General features: G+C 50.2%; 1 protein-coding gene across 2 annotated transcripts in view; it reads right to left on the minus strand.

Moving 5' to 3' along the window:
• The window catches only part of slc8a3 (solute carrier family 8 member 3), a 53,468-nt gene that overhangs the window by 35,302 nt on the left and 4,575 nt on the right, over window positions 1-13,591 (minus strand). For both annotated transcript variants that reach the window (XM_029829428.1, XM_029829435.1), the window contains exon 2: window positions 10,764-12,632. In XM_029829428.1, the coding sequence (XP_029685288.1) occupies window positions 10,764-12,544 (1,781 nt within the window). In that variant the 5' untranslated portion in view covers window positions 12,545-12,632. The remainder of the gene's footprint in view (window positions 1-10,763; window positions 12,633-13,591) is intronic.

Below are 13,591 nucleotides of genomic sequence, written 5' to 3' on the forward strand. Positions count from 1 at the left end.
GAAATCTCATTCCCAGCGAACAATCTCTCATCAATCTCCATCTCCCCCCAGGTTGGACCCCCCCTCCCACCACCACCACCACCTCCACCTCCACCTCCACCTCCACCCTCACATTTGTTCTTTTCTTCTTTCGCTTCGACCACTTCTGCATTCATCAGCAGGCAACAGAAATTCTATACTTGGGGTTTTTTTCCCGCGGCTCCATTGACGCTGTGATGAAAGGCCTGGCTGCAGATGACAGGCAGCAGATTCCCATTAGCCCAGGCGGCCGCGCGGCGCGGCGCGTCGCTTCCTGGAGACGAGATATACAGTGTTTAACCGGGGCCCATCAGCGGCGGAGCGCCTCCACCTCCGCCCTCGCTCTCACTTCTATCTCCTGCGATCCCCCTTTAATCTGCGGCGGCCTGGATTCAAACACCGCTGAGATTCTGAAGCTCACTTTATAAAAAATAAAGAGCCACTATATTCAAAAAACAACAGCGCAACATTATCAGCGACGGCGCCGCCGCCACAATCGCTCCGGTAACAGTTTCAGAAATAGGAACCTGGAACATTTTTGGAAAATGTCAGACATCAAAGGGAGGATTTTTTTTTTTTTGCAAATAGGACAGATGACAAACAAGGCAGGCTTTAAAAGGAGCTGTTTTAAATATCTTAGAGGATTTAAGAGCGGGGAGGGATGTGAAGGATGTGGGGGGGGGGGGGGGATCTATAAACTCAGAAATGAAATCAAAAACAAGCCACTCATAAGGTAAACCTGCACAAGAGATGAGAGAAGAAGAGGATAACAACGGATGGGTTACAGGACGGAAGCACAAGGGGGATCTCATGGGTGGATCTCATCGGGAACCAGAGATCAAAGACAACAAAGAGTGTTAGAAATTTTAATTAGGCTCGTCTAAAGTCCCGCTGTTTTCTCTGTCTGGAGCTCCAGACAGAGGAGAGAAAACAGGTCTGTCTGTCGGTCGGTCGGTCTGTCTGTCTGTCTGTCTGTGGGCCACCCTCGGGAGGACAGACCTACAGCTTCAGCCTGGACTTGCTGAGGTGACCCTGAACGCACCACCTTTACGTCTGTCAGCCACTGTTTGGTTCCTTTGCATTGATGGTCAATCCAGGCACATACATCAGGATTAGTTTTGTTGGCCTTTAAGCTCTTGAATGACAGTTTCCTGCTCTTTTCCTTCCATCCCTTCATCGGCTGCTCTGTTCTGATGAAGGGCTGCTGCTCCGCACCCTCGCTACACTCGTTATCCGGCCCAACTTTTCCCGCCTTTTCCCTGACACTGGAGATTTTCACGGCCTCGGCTGCCGAGATCGATGCTTGTCGGAGGAAATTCAATCCCGTCCTCCTCCTCCTCCTCCTCCTCCTCACACCTGGTCAAGCCTCATCAAATCTGCCAACATGCTGCAGAAATCTGCGGGGCTCAGCTCTCATTTGCTCTCTCGCTCCTTGTTCGCTCATTTCCTGCGCTCCCTCGCTCTCCCCCAGCCTTGCTCTCCGTCCTCTCCTCCTCCCTCGCTGCGTCTGCTTCTCTCCTCGCCATCATTAGATTTCTGGACATCGCTCCTCTCCTGCACGTTTTCCTCTAACGTGGCAGCTTTCTCGGCTCTCGGAAGGAAAACATGTTTATCTTTGGAGTTTGTCCATCCTTTCATTTCCTTTCAGAATGTGAAAGGTTTATTTTTTAGAAACACTGCGCTGGTGCAGATACCTGCACTCAGGGGATAAATCCATTCCCAGTAATCCCATCTGTCAGGCTGAGGAGGTGATTAGTCCAGCACATTTCCCCACATGACATTTGTACATATTTAACACCCTGAGCAGCGTGATGAGATGCAGCGTCGCTATTTATAGAACGTCAGTCTAAAACGGCTAAGTTACACCTTTAAATATTTAATGACCTCAGTGGCACACTGGGGTCAACCAGGAGGGCAAACTTAGAATTAAAAAATAAATAAATAATAATCATTTTAATGTTGGAAGTGATTTATGAGTCGTCGGAGCTTTGAAAAGTTCAGGTCAGCTGCAAGTTTATGGCTCTTTTTCCAGTAACGTCACAGCTTCACTCTCAGAATTTTTATTTTTCCTCCCTTCATGGGCCTGATACGCTTTTATACTGTGGACACTTTCCACCTTTTCCTGTGGGAATGCTTCGAAAAGGGAACCTGATGACTTTACATGCATCATTTTTGCTGCATCTCTGAAATAACTGGATAGTCCTCACTGTAAAAATCGCATTGAACAGAATTTACTAGTCACATTTAAATTACTTGGACCATTTAGATTCTCCATTTTAGAACTCCACCTCTATGTGACACCAGTATATGTTTCTGACCTGTTGATGACATTTTCCACCTAAATTTAAATTCCTTTGATGTTCCCAGGTGTCTGCAGGTCGCGAGCGCCACTCTACATTTTGTCCTCTGATATTCGCGGCAGCCTGTGGCGTTCCTCCGCAGCTTCGTCTCAACAAACGTGTGCCGCGCTGCTGCGGTGTCATCAGCGCGGAGCCGCGTTTAAATTCGTGTCACCGGGGCGAGTCATCCTACCAAGTGCGCATTAGCGGTTGGAAGGTTTGACACCTCGGCCACGATGCTGCGACACTCTCGATCCAAAGTGCAATTACAGGTTGGGACAGAAGTAGGGCAGCATCTATAAAGAGGGGGGAGGACATGTGGAGGCTGCGCAGGGTTTAAATAATAAATAGGAGCAGTGTGGTGGTGTAGAATTGAGATGGAATTAGACTGAAATGAAAGAAATGAAGACCTAGAAAATAGGAGGGAAGGCAGAAACGAGGGCCCGGATCAGAGTCGGACCGATGTGAGGCGAAGTGGAAGGAGGGACAGTGGAGACCGGCCCGGGTGGAGTGGGGAGGAAGACGTCCCAGAGGCCCTGGCCGGGCTGCGATCCAGCAGAGGAAGCTCTTCATCTTCTGCCAGCTCCCTCAACACGACAGCTCCACCGACTGCGGGACCCCAGAGGGTCGCCTATCGTGATTCCGGCCCCTCGTCTCCTCTCAACATATGTGGCCTTCTTATGTAAAGGTGGCTCAGGGTGCAGCACGTGTATTCATGAGTATCAGGACCATCAACCTTCAGCTCTAGCTCCTTATTCCTTAAAAATCTGGATTTTATGGAATCTTTAGCCCTCAAACATCTCACTTCTCCTCCATATATCAATTAACTACCGCTTGAATATTTCTTTAAGCTTTTACCGTTTTATTGTTTTACCAACTGGAGCGACATCATTTAAATTTGGAAGTGGCTTCATTTGATCTTCTTGCATCCGGTTAGATTCTTTATCCCAAAACAAAACGATTCCCGGTGAGCTCAGACTTTCCAAGCTAGTTTGTTTGAAAGCTGCTGGGGAAGATACGACGTCTCTGGTGCCGTCTGATGTCAGGTTATTTATAAAAGACAAAATGTTCGACTCAAATGAGTGTGAAAAACACTAAAACAACAAACATGAGCTCCACAGGTGGGACGTCAGGAAACTGATGTCAGAGCGAAAAAAAAGACCAGAGGAGCACCAAACAAACTGAGATGCAGACAGGTTTTTGACCTCTGACCTCTGATCCGAGCTTCCAGGCCCCCCGCTGTGACTGCACCATGACCTCGCTCAGTTCCCACCCCCCCACCCGCCACCACCAGAGCGCAGCGAGGAGGAGAGGAAGCCTTCATCAGAGGCTGCTGGAGGAGGATTACAGAGCAGCACAAAAGAGACATTTTCTCTGCTGAGGGAAGCCTTCACTCCCACAGGCACACAAACATCAGGACCACACACACAAACACACTCACACACACACAAACACACTCACACACACAAACACACAGAAGCGATGTTTAAAAACTGTAAAATCCGTGAAATAATCTGTAAAATAATGAACCGCGACGGCCTTTACCAGCACCCTAAAATGAACTCATCTCTCAATTATAACAATATTCCAGAAGAGAGTTGCTCTCTGCCCTTAAGGCCAGAGGAAGAGGAGAAGAGGAGGCCCAGGTAAAGGGATGAAGGGATGGTGAAGAGAAACCACAGGAAGGCTACAGAGGAACCGCTGATGCAGTCTGGTGCAGTTTTTTGCTGCAGCATCCTGGGAATAACGTAGGGAAGGAGGCCCCCCCGAGCTGCCCGCAGAGCATGTAGGTCTGGTCTGACATGTGTGTGTGTGTGTGTGTGTGTGTGTGTGTGTTTGGGGGGGGCTGGAGTGAAATCACGGAGAGCTGCCGTTCGGCCTGTTTTCCGAGACTGCAGAGACGGCAGATTCCCGCTCAGGAAAATAGTTTCTGGTGGCGAACGTGGCCTTTAATCACAGCAAAGATGCTTCGGTTCACGACAGCTGACGAAGGAAACGTTGGGCTCACGGGGGCGTCGCTCAAGAGGAGGGCGTGAGCTCTGCAGCCACCTAAGGGTTCAAACACGGCCTCCAGCAGCCAAACACCTGGCACAAAAGGAATCGATTCCATGTTACAAGCAACAGCTTAAGTCTGTTTGTTAGAATCGTCCCACCAGCACCACCTTAGGAACATTAATATTCCAGAGAGAAGCCCAGCCTGTCCTAAAATAAGACAGATCCTCATTGGGATTCATTCATTCAGCTTCTGTGGCTCTCGTCTGACTCCAAGCTTCGCTCACTGAAGCGTCCCCAACATCCTTCATACATTAAAATGCCGCCAGCCCATTCCACACGCATTCCAACCGCCGATTCCCGACGTTTAAAACAACCAGACGGCCGCTTTTTGTTTGGGACGGGAAAAATACGACGGCGGCGGATGAAAATGGCCTCGGAGCGGACGGCTCTGCTCCTCGCCTCCCTCGCCGCAGAGGCTCGGCTGCGACCCGAGCTCCTCCGGCTGCGAGCTCCATCGATTTCTCGCCTTAATGCCGCTGCATCCGTGCGTGGAGGGAGGTGCTGTGGAGCGGGACTGACCTTTATCAAAGCATGCAGATGCTGGGTGTGGGTGCCGGGGCCGGAGGGGCACCTCCACTGGCACCAGGCTGTTACTCTGGTGGGCGGAGAATGAAATGAGGGCAGTGACCTGCATTGAAGACACACTTTCCAGCTTCCATTTAAGTGTGAATATCAGTGGGAAAAACAAGATTAGCACTGAAGTTAAGGCTTTTTTATCCACTGTATTTTGAATTGTGGATTGAATTGTTATCATTTGTTATTCAGCTAATCACCAGCAATGCTAACGCAGCCAACAGGGGCGTTCGGAAGTGGATTTAGATCCTTTAATTCAGGGGCGCTCCCACTTTTTCAGCATGTGAGCTACGTATGAAATGGCCAAGTCAAAATGATCAACTTATTATATTTACTTTGAAATATATTGAGGATTCTTACAATTTATGTTGCAGTACGTTGCAGAACCACATATGTTGCGCAACACAACATAATGTAGATTGTTTGCCACTGCTGTCCCAAAAACTGGGACTTTACTTCCTTCCCCTTTTCTCTTCCTCAGCTCGCTGTTAAGCAGGAATTCGGTGTCGTGTTTTCCATGAACAGTTGGAAAATGCCGCTCCACATTTCCCTTCGTTGGTATTGCGATGGTAGACTGGCAGATGAAAAAAGTCCTCCTCCCATTCTGTATGAAACTTTGATTCTTCCTCCTTGGTCCAGCTCCCCCACTCAAAACTCGCGGTAACAAACTGGCTAGCTTGTTAGCTTAGCTGCACTTAGAGCCGTTGTTCACGCGTGCACAGTGACCCACGTGTCAACAAAATCCAGAAGTCATCTGACCGGCTGCCCTGTAGATCAATCATGACGGGCAGGACGATCGGCTGACGTCTGTTCTTATTGCCATGCATCTCCAGATAGAACCTTGGCGATCGACTGGTGGATCCATCAACGTATTGAGCACTGCTATAACTGATCTCCGATCTGGCAAAGCCTTGTGGGCTTTTGTAATCTAATCTAAGCAGCATCTATCTGCAGCTTTGGACTTTGCCCAGCTGGAAATCGGATGACCAGGAAGCCTTTCCGTGTTGATATCTTGGGGCTAATATTTCCGCCACTGAGCTGGCGCTCTCACCACCTGTCTCACCCTCAGGAGGGACCTGGCTGAACTTTTGCCCTCATGGAGGTTTCTGCTTCAGTACCGGGGCCAAAGAGAGGCCCCGGGCAGTGGTCCTCCAGGGTCACTCTGGGTCCATCTGGACGCTCACCCTGGACATCATACTGTCCAACCCAAATCACCAGTTAAGACCTGACTCCTGGCCCAGGAAAACCACCCTAGTCCACCTCCACCTGCTCCCTCCACCCTGCTGCTCTCAGTCCCAACATCAGGACCGGCTCCGATGGGACAGGGCGCTGCGCTTAGCTCCGCCCTAAACTCTGTCAGGCTGCAGAAGTTTCAGGAGCCTGAAAATATGATCCTCGATCCGATTTACTCACCAACACTGGGAACTGGCAACGCGCTGCTGCACAGAGCAGCCTTATAAATAAGCTCTAACTTAATTGCAACTGGGAGGAACAAACAGGGCTGGCGTATTTATCGCCCCTCCACCTGGGCGGGAGTCTGCTCGTGCGTGCCTGTCTGCAGAGCATCGAGGGAAAAGCACAATAGGTTGGCCAAGATAATAATCCTGAAGCATCTGTGGAGGAACCAGCCCGTTCTGATAACAGGGCTCATCAGAGAAATGTGCATTTTTAGCACGATACTATTTGATCTTAGCGCAACACAGACTTCACTTCAATTACCGCTCCTCGACTGAGCATCTTTTTCACATTAACTCGTCTATTTGCATCTCTTTTGTCTAAGATTTTGAATAAAACATCATTATAAATAGAATATAGTAGCCACAGATGAGGATTTCATAGCCTACGACTAGCTTAAAACACTGACTGCTGTGTTTTTATTCACTGAGGAAGAAAATATTCAGACACCATGTTTCTACAAGTGTGAACACGAACGGCTAGAAATTAATTTTGGTGCCCGACAGCTACCGTCTGACGTGCAACAAGCTCCAATATTTAACAGACAGGCAGCGATACCTCAGTTGCTGGAATTGATTTGCTCCAGAGAACGGTTCCTAAATCCCAAATAATTAATCCCCATTAATAGGAACCAAAACTTCATTTTATATAACATTAATGCAGTTAACATACAAAAGACAATAAAACCTATTTTTTTCTAGTGGAATTGCTGTGAAAAAGAATGCAAAACTAATTTTGCTGATGTCTTCAGGTTGGCAAAATGATCAAACAGAATCCAGATATAGGTCTCTAACGAAGGCTCGGTTCCGCCACCCTAACAGAGGAAACAAAGCAGCTGCACCCGAGGTGCTACAAAGACATATTCTAATATTGCAGATAGCAGGAGAGCTGGTCGCATGAATAAAACAACGGAAGAGCAGATAATTAGCGGAGCCTCGGACTGTCCCGGTTGCACATAAAGAGAAACCTCAAGGGTCCGTTTCAGGGAGCCTGAAAAAGGGAGGGGGGGGCGATGCACGGTCAGCAGGACCAGGAGCCGCGCCAACATGTGTTGTGTCAGTCACGGCGACCACGGCTTCACTTTCAAAGGGATGTTGTGGAGGTGTAGCGTGTCGCGGGGGAAAGGTCAAATCGCTACATTTTATCCTGAGACGAGCAAAAACCTATTAGACACATGGCTGATTAGCACGGAATGCCTTAGATGCTAATTCAGAATGTAAATAATCCAAGTAGCCCCCAATGGCTGTAACCTACACACCCACAGACCAAATTACTGGAAGCCTCTGTATTTTCTTGTATTTTTATATTTTTAATCGGTTCGTGGCTGTTAGTTTGTAGCTTTAGCCAACTTCCTGCTGAGGTGAAGAGCTGCTGCCATGCAGTTTAAGATTCGCACTGTAATAAATTTCCACTCCACTTGATAACAATGGACCTTAAGAGTGTCGAAGGAGATTGAAAGTCAATGCCTCGTAGAACAGAGGCGGAGAGAATGGAGGAACAGGAGAGCTGCAGCACCACCATGTCTAATTGTCCAAGAATAAAAAAGTCCGTGCCCTTTTAAGAGCGCGTGCAGAACCGCCATTCAACCGTAGCCGAAAACGTGTGCCGGCACCCGAGTCAAACAGAAATAAACATCCCATTTCCATTTCCAAAGAGCAGGAATATAAATGTGAGGGCAAAAGGGGCAAATAAATTCTGCATCTCTTTTCTTTTCACGAGCAGAAAAGCCCCCGAGGAGAGCTTCTCCAGCTGTGGAGGAAACATGGCAGTCATTATGTTCCAGTGAATATTCCACACCTTCCGCTCATTCTTTCTGGATGGAAATGCTCTCATGAATCTTCCGGATTGTGTCGGATGAAGCCGTCACTTCCACTTGTCCTTTCTGTCTTTTGTTTATGGATGCATAAAGGCTAATTCATCCTCGTCCACGTGTAATTATGGAAATTTCAGGACATTTGTTGGGACTTCTGTAAAAGCCCTGGAAGTCTCTAAAGATTTTCATATTAATACTCAGGCGTGTTCATGCATATGAACAATTTGTATTGTTTTCACGGCTGAATGGTGTTTATAAATCATTTATAATAACTCTGCCGCCTATGTATTATCAGTACTGACTGTATTTCAGTACCTGTCTCTCTGTTTACATTTAAAATGAAACCATTCGGGGCAGCTACCCCTGCTTTATTTCACTTAGTTAAAGGTCAGACATAATGGGCCTGACCTTTGACCTCAGGCTTTAAACACAACCAAGCAGAAAACTGTGCTCGGTTCCTCTCTGATAGTTCATTTAGCTTCCTGTTAGCGCATTAGATTGTAGCATTTTTATGAACTTCAGCCGTTTATCACATGACACGCGGGTTTGTGAACCACATCAGTAACTGATTGAATTTAATGACATCAGGACGATACACACCTTAAGTGTGTTTACATGTACACAAGGAAACCAAATTTCTGCCTCAGTTCTATTCCATAAAATGCACGTGGACGCTGTAGCTGGACTGGAATGGGCCCAGAGTGGTCCGAGGGTAGCCGAACTACCTGTGAGTGGGCCTGGGAGCACGTGGGCGGCGAGCTGGCCTATACCATCTGCACGTGTGCTGCGTTTCACTCAATTTCACTGACCTGGAAGCAGAAGCTTTACAAACGACCGGTAGTGACCCAGCACGTCCAAGTATTATTGGAGCGATGTGGAGACGCTGCAGGGCTTATGGTTCTGAAAGAACTCAGTATTTTAGAGTTCATGGACAGGCACAAAAAATACAATAATGGAGCTTTAGCTTAAAGTGGCAGAGCGACTGGCTGGATCCTGCTGTGATCTACGTGTGCACCCGGACAGTGACCACCCACGACCCGGCTACAGTAGACAGAACCTCCGGTTGCATAAATGATGCACGTGCATCCAAGTGTCGTCCGATTTAGGTGTGGATGTAACTGCACTCAGTGATTCATTCATATTGAAGTGTGTGAAACTGTGCTCGAGTCCCGGTAAACTGATCCTGAGCAGAGAGGAGTGACTGTAGGGGAGGGTCAGACGTGTTCGACCGGGCCCTCCAGCTTCCTGTGACATGTTCTGAAGCGATCATTACTTGACCATCAGGCCTGATTCACCGAGCGGATCACCGTTTATCAGCTCGCCAGCTTGTGCCCCCCTGACAGAAGAGCAGCGACTCTACCGAGACGTCTAACTTGAGCGGATCAAAAGGCGAGCGGCGCTTCGCAGCAGCCAGCCGCCATGGCGCTCCTCCCTCCCCGCGTTTTCTGCCCCCCCCACTGACGTCAACGCCGATCCCACATGAATCAAGCGAAGCCCCAGAGCTCAGCCGGACCCCGAGAGCGTGCCGATCACCCCCAACGCTCGTTCCCCCAATGACGGTCTGGGGCGGCCTGGGCTCTCAGGAGCTCGCGCCCCTGAGGACGGAACACGCACAGCGGCTCGTCGCAGGCATTAGGTCCGACTCAGCGGTGTGTAAGAAGCGAGCCGAGATAAACATAGCGCTCGTTCTTGACTGACATCCATGGGACGGCGTGTCACAGGACCCAGCCTGTGCTCCACGCCAGCGCGATGCTATTATTGCAACATGGCCAAATACGTCCGCTCCGTCAGGCAGCTTTACGCACAGATGGCACCACCGACGAGGCTACGCTACACACAGGATGCGCATAGACCAGTCACATGCACAGAAGCTGGCAGATTATTCTTTTTAGCACAAATCAAACACCAGCGTGACTCGATCCGCCCGGTTCAGAAGCTAAACGCAGGCCTGATGTCCCTGCACCTGCTCTCCAGTCTTTGAAAAAAAAGCAAACAACAACAGCGGGGATTAGAGACGCACGAAGGGGGTTACTTAAGTACTTCCTGTTTCCACCGCTGTGTGACAAATCCCAGGGCTGAAGCCCTGTTGCATGCGACGCGGAGCGGATTGTACTGATGACAACAAAATCTCCCGACAAGCAACACAACACGGGGACGGGGGCGCTCCGATCCGCCATCTAACCATCTGACAACACGTGGATGTTAGCAAAGTACGTGCGGAAGGAAATGATGTCAAGCAGCGAACGCAGCAAATGTTGAAAGTGACATGTTTGTTTCAGGCTGTCGAGCAGCTCTGAGGTTATCGCGCGCTATCGTGTCAAGCACGGCGCCGCTTCTCCTCCTGACACTCGTCAAAGCTACAGTTAAGCAACAATCCACATAGATCAAAGGGTGTAAGACAAGCTAATAGAGAGTCTTATGACTATTAAACGCGTTTCAGTTTCAATAGCAGTTGAAGTTGATCAACGCACCAAAGGAGAAAAGCAACGACGAAGGCGTTAGCGTCTTACCAGGTCTCGTCGTTTTTGAATTCCAGCTCTCCGTAGGTGTCTTCAAAGTCTTCTCCTCCTCCTTTGGCGAGTCCCTCCACTGTGCGGTAAGGCACGATGACCGTCCCCCTGGCTCCAGAAGTCCTCAGGACCTTCAGCTCCATGATGCCGATGCTCTCGCTGATGTGCGCCGAACTGCTTTCAAAGGTGAAGATGCCGGAGTGATCGTCGTCCAGGATGGTGACGGTGGCCACGGAAGGGAAGCCCAGCATGGCCTTGGGATACGGGAGGCTGTTCGCGGACAGCACCTCATCCTCGGTCTCCAGGACGCGAAGATTACCGAGGCGCACGAAGAAGTGCTCGTCCTCTTCAAAGATGTCGTCGTCTATGATGCCGATGTGTATCTCCTTGAACATCTCCCCTGGCTTGAAGACCACCGTGCCCTCTGTGAACTCGTAGTCGGCCCCGGCATTAGCCGAGCCGTCCTCTGTCTTGTAATCTACGTAGATTGTCTTGTTGATGTCCCCCCCCTTTCTAACGATGGTCAGTATGGCGGCGCCGCAGTTCTCCAGGCACTGATAGACGGCGGGCTCGAACGCAATCTTTGACACGTATTCTTCAGGCTCCTCCACGTGCACCTCCTGCACGCTGTTGCTCCGCTTCGCCTGCTCCGCCACGTGTTTCTTCAGGATGTTACCTGCCCCCGTCATCATGCGCGTGGCTTGGATGCGGTAGAAGGCGCGGCTCTTCTGTTGGTGTGAGAGGGCGTAGTAGTTTGCCATCTCCACCAGCTGGTCCATCTCTTTCTCCGGGTGCTTCTGCTTCAGATCTTTCAGAATGCGGATCATGTCGCGGCGGGACTCGTCCACCTCTTTGCTCTCGATCAGACCTATGAGATTACTGGTGGCGCTGCCATCCATGAAGTGAGAGTTGACCATCTTGCCGTCCATCTCGATCCCCTTGGAGCGTTCGGCCTCTGTCTCAATGATGACGCCCCTGTGCTTGTCGGTACGATACTTCTTGTGCATGAACTTGTAGAAGAGCAGCCGTCTGTCTGCAATCCATGCGAGGAAGACACACACGGGGAAGAAGGCGAGCGTCATCAGACCCTCCCACACCTGGACCACGTCGGGTGTGAACACGGCCAAGATCATGTAGAGCCAGATGTAGGCGAAGATGCTCCAGCCCGCGGTGACGAAGAACACCCGCAGGTGTTTGATCTTGCGGACCTCTCCCTGGGGAATGATGGACACGCACAGGCCGATGATTACGAACATGTTGAAGGCTGCGCTGCCCACGATGGTCGCGGGCCCGAGCTCGCCGGGTTTGAAATCGTGCCCGCAGACCTCAATGACAGAGAGAAGGATCTCAGGGGCGGATGAGCCCAAGGCCATGAGGGTGAGGTTGGAGACCGTTTCGTTCCACACCCGGATGGTGGTGGTGGTGGTTTCTCCATTGGGCCGTTTGATGATGATTTCCCTCTCCTGGGAGGTGATGACCTCTATGGCCGCCATGAATCGGTCGGCAATGATCGACACTCCCAGGAACATGTAGATCATTGCAACGAAATACACGATGACTCGTGCAATCTTGTCCCCCATGGAGGGATCCTCTGGATACCAGATGGGCAGAACGATCCCCTGCCGGCACTTGGAGTTTCCCTGGCAGGTCCCATTGCTGGGACTGAGAGGGGGGCTCGGAGTGGTGCGGGCCTCCGTGCAGAGGAAGGCCGCAGCCACAGAGGCCAGCCCCAACCAGAGGCAGGCTGACGACCCTGGATTCATGGGCCTGGACCCCTCCATGCACCCTCCTTCTTCTCAAGGGTCCTTAACACGCTGAGAGTTCCTCTGGGATCCAGCACTGGGGTGTGCTTGTGTTCTCCCCCTCTACCTAAAAGCAAAAGACAAATATTAGCTTTAGCGAGTGAGCGAGTGTTCCGGAGATCAGACGCCAACATTGACAGTGTCCTCTGAGGGTGTCCAGCCATACCTGCCAGCAGCACCCATTAATCTGATTTATTCATCTGTCGTCACTATTATTGATTTTATCGAGGTAATTTCAAATTAGCAACTGGCCAGGGTTCTATTTTCATGAGCGCAGCAGAGTGGCACCAAGTCCGATCCAAGTCTCGTTGCTATTTTAAGACCTACACGGGGTCAATTTTTGTGTCTGTCTGGGCACCCAAGGGTCAGGTCATCTGTTGGCATCTCGAGGACCCAAAAGACTTCTCGGCCTCATGGCGGTGGGGCTAGCACCTCCCACAGAGCCACGGCACCTGGCCCTCGCAAAGGGAACTACGCTGTTAAAATAAAACGCATACGAATAATAATCTTCTCGCTCAGTGTCACACGCGGACGGCAGCGTCTTCTGGCGACACGTTTAGATGACACGCGGGTCTGAATCACGTGTCTGCGCTCACAGGTGGACAATAAGAAGATTTCGCTCCAGTTCAGATTGTGGATTTGAGCACAATAGTCTGAAATCTCTGGGGTGAAGCTCAGTCCTGAACCAAATAGCTCACTCAGCAGGCGCGAACTCTTGCCAAACAAACCACTGTCCGAAATGTCGCATTGACAAAAAATAAAATTAAAACAGCAGAGGGGAGGCAGGAGACGGTCAAAGAGGCGAACTGGAGCCACGAGCGCAGATTTGCCGTCCAAATTCATTATGCACTGAGCTGTAATTCAACGCTTCCGCCTCCACAAGACGGAGAAGAGCAAAACAGACCAGGCGTTGTCCAAATGCATAGCGCTCAGGCTAAGTACCTAACGTACCCTTTTCAGCTCTTACCAAACAAGCCTTGACGATTGTTTTGATGTTAACAGCTGGACCCAGAGGGAGCAAACGCG

Source organism: Takifugu rubripes, chromosome 2 (genome assembly GCF_901000725.2).
Source record: "Takifugu rubripes chromosome 2, fTakRub1.2, whole genome shotgun sequence".
Lineage (NCBI taxonomy): Eukaryota > Metazoa > Chordata > Actinopteri > Tetraodontiformes > Tetraodontidae > Takifugu > Takifugu rubripes.